The sequence below is a fragment of the Clarias gariepinus genome, chromosome 24 (assembly GCF_024256425.1).
Source record: "Clarias gariepinus isolate MV-2021 ecotype Netherlands chromosome 24, CGAR_prim_01v2, whole genome shotgun sequence".
Classification (NCBI taxonomy): Eukaryota; Metazoa; Chordata; class Actinopteri; order Siluriformes; family Clariidae; genus Clarias; species Clarias gariepinus.
Genome location: NC_071123.1, coordinates 14,407,443 through 14,417,500, shown reverse-complemented (window position 1 = coordinate 14,417,500; position 10,058 = coordinate 14,407,443). Strand labels below are relative to the sequence as shown.

At 39.5% G+C, this 10,058-nt stretch overlaps 1 protein-coding gene across 4 annotated transcripts in view; it reads left to right on the top strand.

Moving 5' to 3' along the window:
- Positions 1 to 10,058, top strand: part of garnl3 (GTPase activating Rap/RanGAP domain like 3) — a 102,083-nt gene that overhangs the window by 39,021 nt on the left and 53,004 nt on the right. For all 4 annotated transcript variants that reach the window (XM_053485288.1, XM_053485289.1, XM_053485292.1 and 1 more), the window contains exon 2: positions 3,149 to 3,218. In XM_053485288.1, the coding sequence (XP_053341263.1) occupies positions 3,149 to 3,218 (70 nt within the window). The remainder of the gene's footprint in view (positions 1 to 3,148; positions 3,219 to 10,058) is intronic.

The window sequence follows — 10,058 nt, the reverse complement described above, 5'->3', positions numbered from 1 at the left end:
GTGCCGGTCGCGGAGCAAGTGCGCATGACAGCAACCAAACTATCTTCACCACCTCAGTTTTCTTCCGACAAAGAATAAAAATTATACATATCGTTATCGTTTCATCGCCCAGCCCTAGTCTGCACTATTCAAATTTTCTCATTTCACTCTCATCACCGTACTGTGCTTCTGGAAAAAAAAGTCCCGGTTTATCTTGAACGCACCTTGTATTTGAAACATAAGACTTGGGTCAAAGTCTATTTGAGCTGCCTATTATTACTACTATTGAATAATATTGGGTGACACCCTGGTGCAGGTTCCTCTGTTAGATTCTGAGCTCTCAGATTACTCTCTGTGTGTAGTTTCACATGTCATGCTTGTTTCTGAGTGGATTTCCTGTGGGTTTTCCAGGATTATTCCACATTCCAAAAACATTCGTGGATGAGGATTAATTATGCCACGTTGTCCCTGGTCGTAAGCTCAGCTCGACTGCTTCCACTGCTCCAGTTGCCATCCCACTCTTGAAGTTGTTCCAGCATTATAATTATAAAACTGTTTATATATACGCATTGTACTGTTTAGTTTGTTGTGTCACTGATGTCCACTGAGTCACTGACACACCACCGTAGCTTTACCAAGAAACATTAACCTGCCTTAACATTATTCTGCCATCTGCATGATGTTTTGCTGTTTTAGTTTCTCTGAGTCTCTTTGGCTCTCCGCTTTGTTATTTTCTTTGTAAAAATGCAAAGTAATAAAGCTGCGCTGGATTGTGTGGGCGTGGCAGACGTCTTTACGGTCTTTTCATGAGCATGTGTGCAAAGGGTGCCGTGGTGATAGGCGTTAAAAGGAAAGGTTAAAGGGAATGCATAAACAAGTTTTAATGCTTTAGTATTATTCAATAACGTCTCTTATCCCTTTTTAGAAACCAAGTCTCTCTCTTTTCCACAGCACAATGCTGTTGTCATAAGGATACGTGATTTGTGTTTACTTCATTTTCAAGGTCGTCATCTGGCTCTCTGTGAACTTTTCTGGGTGTTCACCCACGCCTGAGACTTCTAGTACATAGTATATGTGTGATGAAATTGGCCTGAGAGTTATTTCAGTATTCATGAATTTAACCATGTGCTTTTGTTGTGTTGAGATCTGCAAGGCATCTGTTGGATATTGGAAACACTTTCTTTCACCTGATGGTCAGCTCAGTTTAAGTCATATGTTCATCCAATGTGTAATTTCAGTTCGTCACATTAGTCCTATGTCATGTCTGCTGATCCAGTTTGTCATTTCGCAGCTGCTAATATGACAGATATAATTAAAGTTCACAGCCGTAGCACATGGAACTGTAGCTGTTTTTTTTAAGCATTAATCTTCTACACTGCGGGTGTGAGCAGAGCGTGGATTAAAAGCAGTATGTGCGCAGCATTGCAAATACCACAGGAATAGGTCTGTAGCGTATTTACAGATGATCAGTTTAACAAGCAAGGGGATAAATGTGAAGTGTTACTGTTCTTGTGTTTATTTTTTATTCCAAAGCATTATTTGACTGTAGCGACTTTGTATAATTATTAGGGCCTGTGCAAGAACATATTTTTCTACAGTAATTCAGCATTTCACAGTCTCATGACTTAAATAAAATAACCAGTATTTGCTTCTATGTACATCATCATGTCACAGTAATTACGGCACATTCGGTATGTTTGAAACTAGACCTCATGCACAAGCGCCTAAAGGGAACATGAGCGCTCTAAGACACTCCATTCTCTGAATTCTGTATCGGTAGAAACGGATGCATAGTCACGAAGTGGGGCGTTCTGGTCAATAACGCTAATTGGTGCCACAAGACGACCTTTGTCTGCGATGGCTTTAAACGGTTTCCTCGGCAAGCCAATCTGAAAGCACGAAAGAAAGGAAACTGCTCAATAAAGTATAAGGAGCTAATCCTTAGGGATTTTCTAGCAACTGAGAGCAATATTGTTTGAATTCCGTATCACGTAATCTATGCAAAAATGATCCAATTATGTGGAAGCAGCATACAGTCACGCAGAAACACATCAGTTAATATCCACATCAGACTGGAAATGGGATTTCTGTTTTGATTTTAATGCACAGCAGTCGTCGAGTGTTTACACAGAATGGTGCAAAAAACAACAAACATTCAGTGGGTGTCATTTCTGTTGGCAGGAACACCTTGTTGATTAGAAAGCTCAGAAGAAAACAGCCAGACTGGTTCCAATCGAGTTTTGCTGAGCCTGTGCCCACAGTAGCATCAGATTTCAGTTTTTAGCTGACTGGACTGGAGCCCTGTCGTCTTCAACCAGTCTGGCCATTCTTTTTTAACCTCTCATTACTAGCAGAAGCGCCACCGTGTTGTCTAAAATTATACTTGTCACCCAGGCGGGTAATATTTGTCTAAGCTGACAGAAGAAGCCACCTTTTAAACTTTTCTCTACCTGTGAAAGTATATTTAAATGATTTTCTGACACCTTTTCCTTCTCCAACTTTCACACCTTTTGTTGGTTGTCTCTGGAAGGACAAAAGAAGGTCAGTAAGAACCAGAACAGGCCAAAGGCATGAAATCTTCTTTTTTCACCGCTATCCTGTTCCAAGAGGAGAAAACACCCAGGCGCTCATAGTCCCAAAGTAAGCATCACAGTAGCAGAAGATGTGATAACATGGCCTGAAGCCCTGGCGTACTCAGCTGTCACATGTCAGGTTTTCTTCTGAACAGAAATTATTACATTATTTGCGGGCAAAAGTACTAATGGAAGCATAATGATAGCCTTTTCTACTAGAGCAGGAGAAACCTAGTCAAACACTCTTGTCCTCATATATCCACACACACACACACACACAGCGCCTACTTTGCATGTTTTCTAGAATAACATTGTTTGAAAACTCGTGTTTGCTTATCACCATTAACTATGTGAGGCATAATTTGATTATGGCAACTATAAAAAAATATACATCCTCAAGTCAGTCTGTTACGGGCCAAATTAAACAAGCACACAACCAACGCGTATGAAAATGCTACTCGGTCCAAAAATCTGTATTCAGAAGTGTCATTAATATCTAGTTCTCATTCAATCCTTTATCTGTATGTCTACACCCAGTGCAATGCTACTTCATCTTTGTGACCAGTTTTGTGTGTGTGTGCGTGTGTGTGTTTCAGCTCTGCGTCCGAAGACCTGGGCTGCAGGAGAGGCGAGTTTAGCCGGAAACACTATGGATCGGTAGAACTGGTAAGTATCAGCAGTGCTGGTTTTGTTATATCACAAAGATCGGCTTTATATTACACCCTTGTTCTAAATATTAACCATAAGATTATATTTCTTAAGGATGTATTACATTAAGAATGTTCTGGTATTTTAGTATATGTTTTTGTTTTACTTTTACAAATTACCTTCATTATGCCATGCAGTCATATTGTTCCAGTACTTGCTCCCTTAATGTCCCAAATGTCTCCAGAGATAGCGGAAATTACCATAATTAAGCAATTACATGGATAACCCCCAAATGTGTTAACATGAGTTCACCATAAGCGTGAGAGACGACGTGTGTTTTTACAAAGAAGTCGCAATTGTATACAGAATGTTTTGTAAATAAAGTCACATTGTGCTCCAAAAAAGTGTTAACTTCCTGACTGTATTAATAATTTCAACGCAACATGATGGAACCCTTGTATTTGGCATCCCATGTCCTATAATCGTGCATTAATCGGCCTCTTTATTAGGAACACAGGCACACCTGCTCTTTTATGCAAGCAGCCAATCACGAGCCAGCCGAATAATGCATAAAATTATGCAGATACAGATCAAGAGCTTCAATTTATATTCATGTCAGACATCAGAGTGTGATGTTGGCGAGTTTGTTGTGGCATGGTTGTTAGCGCCAGACAGGCTGCTCTGAGTATTTCCGAAACTGCTGATCTCCAGGGCATTTTCACACCATTAGAGTCTCCAGAGTTTATTCAGAAAAGTGAGAAAAACAAAACCAAAACAAACAAACAAAAAAACCCTGAATGAGTGGAATAATTTTTTTATAAAACTCATACTAGACAGATAAATATTGGCCATAACCTAGGCTCAGTTTTCCTTGAACTGACCAGTTTCATTAAGCCTTTGCCCCCTGCAGCATTGGCATTCCGGTTCTCGGTTAAGAGGAGTGTCGTTGTCTGGCATCTGCCTCAAGTTTCAATGTGTTTTGCAACCTGAGACACTTTTCTGTTCACAAAAATTAGTGTTTGTGTTCACATTTCTGTAATCCTTTTAATGAAGTCTGCAACGACTTGATAACTGAGACACACAGGAAAAGGGCGAAGACCACACTCAATGTTTCCTTTGTGAAGTTAACTAAGGGGTTTGTGGGTAGTGTGAGATGGAAGGCTTTGTGTCAGATAGGGCTGGGTGACAAAACCACATTCTTGCTATCAAGTACAGCATGTGGGGAAATGTGTGTGTTCATTTTTTACATTTTATACTGTATGTGTGTGTGTACATACAGTACCAAAAGGTCTAGACATACATTCTCAATATTTGTTCTTTATTTTTAGTGTTTTCAACATTAATCATCAGATTATTAATACTGAAGACAATAAAATAAAAAAATATGGAATTATGTAGTCAACAGAAATTTATTAAATGACAGCTTTTAGCACACTCTTGCATTATCTCAGTCTGCCTCCTAGAATTCAGTTCAATTCAATTTTATTCATATACCGCTTTTACAAATAGTCATAATCATCAGATTGTCCCTGATGAGCAAGATGAGGGTAACTAGAGCAAGAAAAACCTCCCGAGATTACAACGTGTAGAAAGCTTGAAAGGAACCAGGCTCAACAGGGAACCATCCTCATTTGGGTGATAACGAACAGCAGGGATTGTTCCGCAGTCATACTATGTGTTAGGAGCCAGGAAGCCCAACATAACAGGAGGGGTATTTAAGTTAATATGAAGTCTATTTTTGTTATTGGTGGCTCAGGCACAAAACGGTTTATAGGAATTTCCAATCTAAACTATTGAATGACTGCAGTCACAAGTCCGCTGAGAACAGCTGTCTGCATCAGCTGAGTCCAAGACCATTTTTATGGTCAAGGGAAACAGTACACAGCACACATTCCAAGCAGACCACACAGGGGCTCCATGCAATGACATCTCCAACCAGAAGTAGGGCACCAAGATGAGTCAGACAGGTCTGGAGGGCAAAGGTGGTCTGGATCACTGACAGCTCAGGAGCGCCATGTGTAGCTCGACAAAGAGAGATAGAGAGAGAGAGAACAATCAGGTACTGTAACATTCGAATATATCAGGTAAGTATATTTTTTGTGCATAAAGCAAGCAGGGACTCGGGCAGGGCTAACTATGACAGCATAACTAAAAAGGGAGAGTCAGAAGGAAACTCAAAATTGAGTGAAGATGGGAGGAAGACAGCATCCAAATGTACCAGTTCACCACATACCAGTTCCCCAACATACTAGTTCACAATAGAGAAGTCTATTCACAAAATGCTTTGCTAAATGAAGTTTTTAGCCTAGACTTGAACACTGAGACTGTGTCTGAGTCCTGAACATAACTTTGGGGCTTTGTAAGAAAAAGCTCTGCCCCCTGCTGTAATTTTCATAATATGCGGTGTATATATGTATATAAGATAGGGATGCTCATATCTTTTGGTTTTAGTGAGGACTCTGGCTGCTGCATTCTAAACTAACTGGGCTTGTTTATTCACCTAGTTGTACAACCAGACAGAAAGGCATTACAATAAGCCAACCTAATGATTGACCAAAAGCATAAACTGATTTTTCTGTCATGTAGTGGCACTATATTTCTTATCTTGGCAATATAAAAAAGGTGAAAGAATGCTATCCTAGAAATATTATACGCATGAGCTTCAAATAAAAGACTGAAATCTATAATTACACCAATGTCTTTTGATGCTGCTCATAATAAAACAAAACAGGCAACCCAAAATTACTTTGTGATCAGTAAACTTAATTCTAGCTGCATGTAGTCCTGGTAAAAGTGCTTTACATCCGGATTAAGCAGAATTAGGTTAATTAGCATCCAATGTCTAATGTCCACACATTCCTCAACTTATCAGCATGACAGTAGAAACTAATACCTTGCTAAAACACCTATCTCACCTATGCGGTTCGACTCACGGTGAGATATGATGTTAGGCACCGTGAGATGCCATGATTGCCCGCCGATGTTTTGCTGAAATTCCGCAAAGTTGTGCAACACCCGCAAGCTTTCGCGAGGACCGTAAAAAAATGAAACGTTTAATTTTTCGCGCAGAAAGATGGAAACTTATTCACTGCAACAAAACCTGCGGTGAATCATGATGAACTGTACTTATGGCCACCGCGCGAAACCGCGTACGTGAGATAGGGGTATTATGAAAAATGTTGCCCAGAAGAAGCATGAGAGAAAATTAGCAAAAGGGGTAAAACCAAACCCTGTAGAATGCCAGACTTCACTCTGTACACGTAGAATCATCACCATTTAAATCTGCAAACTGATACCACTTAGTCAAATAAGAATAGGGCTGTTTCCTTAACTCTTATAACACTTTCTAATCTATCAAGGAGAATACTACGATCAATAGAGTCAAAAGCTGTACTAAGGTCAAATAACACAAACAAAGAGACACAACCCTGATCAGGGTCTAGTAGGAGGTCGTTTATTACTAGCGTTGTCTCTGTACTATGATGAGGCCTAAATCCTGATCGGTAAATGGGATGTTTGATGTTGGTCTATAGTTGGACAGCTGACAAGGTCAGGTTTCTTGATTAGGGATATATTAACTGTTAATTAAAGAAAAAAATATAATTGCTAAGTGACGAGTTGACTAATTTTAACAGGAATTCAATTATTTCTGGTATTTTTTTGAGAAAATGTGTAGGTACAGGAGGGGTGTTGAGTACTTGGCTGATTTTCCATCGCTCTTCAGTCCATCTCATCCCAAACCATCTCCCCCGCTGGATTTAGATCGGGTGATTGTGTAGTCCAGGCCATCTGATGCAGCACTCCATCATACTCCTTCTTGGACAGATAGTTCTTACATAACCTAGAGCTGTGTCCTGTTGGAAAACAAATGATGGTCCCACTGCAGTAAGTGCAAACCAGATGGGATGGCAAGTCGCTGCAAAATCCTGGTTAACTTTGATCTCAATTTTGTCACCAACAAAGCACCCCCACACCATCACACCTTCTCCCTATGCTTCACAGTGGGAAACACACATTCAGGAACTGTCTGTTCACCTTTTCAAAGTCTAACAAAGACATGTCAGTTAGAACTAAAGCTCTCAAATTCGGACTCATCAGACCAAAGGACAGTTTTCCACTGATCATTATAACATTCATTACTTGTGTTTATTGACCTAAGTTATCTAAGGTGCTGAAAATGAGCAGTTTCTGAGGCTGGTCTTTCTGATAAACTTATCCTCTGCAGCAAAAGTATCTCTTGGGCTTTTTTTTCATGGGACAGTCCACATGAATAGCCAGTTTCATTATAGTGTTTGAAACACATGTTGGAGATACATTCAATGTTCTTGAGATGTTTCAGATTGACTGAACATTTCTGTCATTTAGTAATGACGGGCTGTCTTTTCTCTTTTCTTAAGAGTGCTTCTTGCCATAATATGGATTTGTACAGTAGTTGTAGAAGCGTAATAAGCACTATTAGAAGCACTATTGACTCTGTATATATCCTTCCTCCTCACAAGATAACTGATGGCCACCTTCTTTCATTGTTCTGTGGTCCGGTTCTGATGCTTCTGTGCGCATTGTAGGTGCTTTTTTTTTGCAGTGGACATAAATACAATGTCAGATGAAAAACATATACAGTAAGATGTTAGTGTAACAATATTTATTTAACAACATGTATTTCAAAAAAATTGTAGATCCACCATTAGCGGCAATAACTTGAAGTTACCTGCATTACTGTATTTATCTGTCTCTCACACTGTTGTGGAGAAATTTTAGTCCATTTCTCTTTACAGCATTACTATGAGGATTTTGGGCATACGCTTATGCACGGCTCTCAGGTCTCAGTTAGGTTGAGGTCTGGACTTTGACAAGGCCATTCCAAAACCTTGATTTTTTACTTTTTGCATCCAATCTTATGTGGATTTTTTGGTGTGCAGATAATTTTCCAAGCTTTAGCTGTTGGACAGATATAGCTGTTGGACAGCCTCTAGAATACTTTGGTATAAAGAAGAGTTCATTGTCCACTCAGTGACTGCAAAAAGCTTAGCATTTGTAGCTGCAAAACAAGCCCAAATCATCACCCCTCCACTGCTGTGCTTGACAGTAGGTATGAGGTGTTTCTGCTGAAAACGTCCCAACGGGTGGGAATTAAATCTGAATGCTTTTGTGAAAAATCTTTTTCACTGGATAACGTTGGACTACAAATCGTTTAGAATTGTTTTTTATAAGCTTTTCCAGATTGTTATGCAGAAACAACTGCTTTTCTAAGACCAGTCCATTGCTTATGTCTTTCCTTTCTGGCATTGTCACACACCTGAATGCTCCAGACCAGCAAAATGCCAAAACACACCAGCTGATGAACTATTAATCAAGGGCTGATAATTAGCTGGCCCTCTTACCCTCTTAAATCCCATGGAAGCAGTACAGGGGTACTTATAGTAATATTGCCCACAGATTTTTGCCTTTTTGTATTCATTTAAAATGATAAATGATAAATAAAATGTTATATCCTGTTGTTTGTCTGAGGTTCCACTAGGATCAGGTAATTTTAATTGGTGTGTATATATAAGTTTGTGCTCTTTAGTTTCAGTAAAGAAAATTATAATGCTATAGTGAACAGTGATATTCTAGACAATTGCGCTTCCAGCTTGGTTGAATCGATGTTTCCAGTCCATTGTAATGGAAATAAAACCAGCGTCTTTACACTGGAATAAAGTGTCTGTTGTAGTTGGTGGTAAATCAATAGTATCAATAGAATCAATCTAGTTTACCCTGGCTGCTCAGAACACCAAAGGGAACTCATGTATTTGCCTTAAAACAGGCATAAATCTTAAAAAGGGAGCTGACACATGCAGTTAAATGTTATTGCTGAACATTTATCAGCTTTACAGTTGTGTGGGCTTTAGTATCAACTGCGTCACAATCTAGCTAGTGTAATATTTATGCATTATTGTGTGATGGCTTGATGGCCATGCAGAATATGTGTACCTTTCTGTCTGTGTCCACTAGCAATATAGTTTTGAAAGCCCAGTGGGGTTTATAGTTTTTTTTCCTACATTTAAGTTAACTACCTTCTAGTGTCACAGACATATATACAGTTTAAGGTAACTTTAAAACTGGGCAGTAATTAAATCCGCAGAAAGTTAGATATTTCTTTTGCTGTAGTATGTTTCCATAAAATAAAATATATATATATATTGACATAAGTATTCACCTTCAGATGCATATGGATTCGAGTAACATCCAAATCCAATTTATCCATAGGGTTTAATATGATGTTGGCCCACCCTTTGTGGCTACAACAGCTTTAACGCTTCTGTAAAGGCTTTCCACAAGGTTTAGGAGTGTGTTAATGGAATTTTTGATCATTTTTCCAGAAGTTTTAATTCATCCCAATGGTGTCTATGGGGTTGAGGTCAGGACTCTGTGCAGGCCAGTCATGTTCTTCCACACCAGACTTGCTCATCCATGTCTTTATGGACCTTGCTTTTTGCACTGGTGCCATCCCTTAACTGCCATGCGGCCATCCCTAAACTGTTCCCACGAAGTTGGGAGCATGAAATTTTAAAAAAATGTCTTTGTAGACTGAAGCATTAAAAGTACTAAGAGACCGAGCCCAACTCCTGGAATCAACCCCACATCATAATCCCCCTCCATCAAACTTTACACTTGGCATAATGAAGTCAAACAAGTACCATTCTCCTGGCAACCGCCAAACCCAAACTCATCCATTGGATTGCTAGACAGAGGAAGTGTGATTTGTCACTACAGAGAACACATCACCACTGCTCGAGTCCAGTGGCGTCCAATGTGCTTTACACCACTGCATAAGATGCTGCTCGGCCATGGAAACCCATTCCATGTAGCTGTTGACTC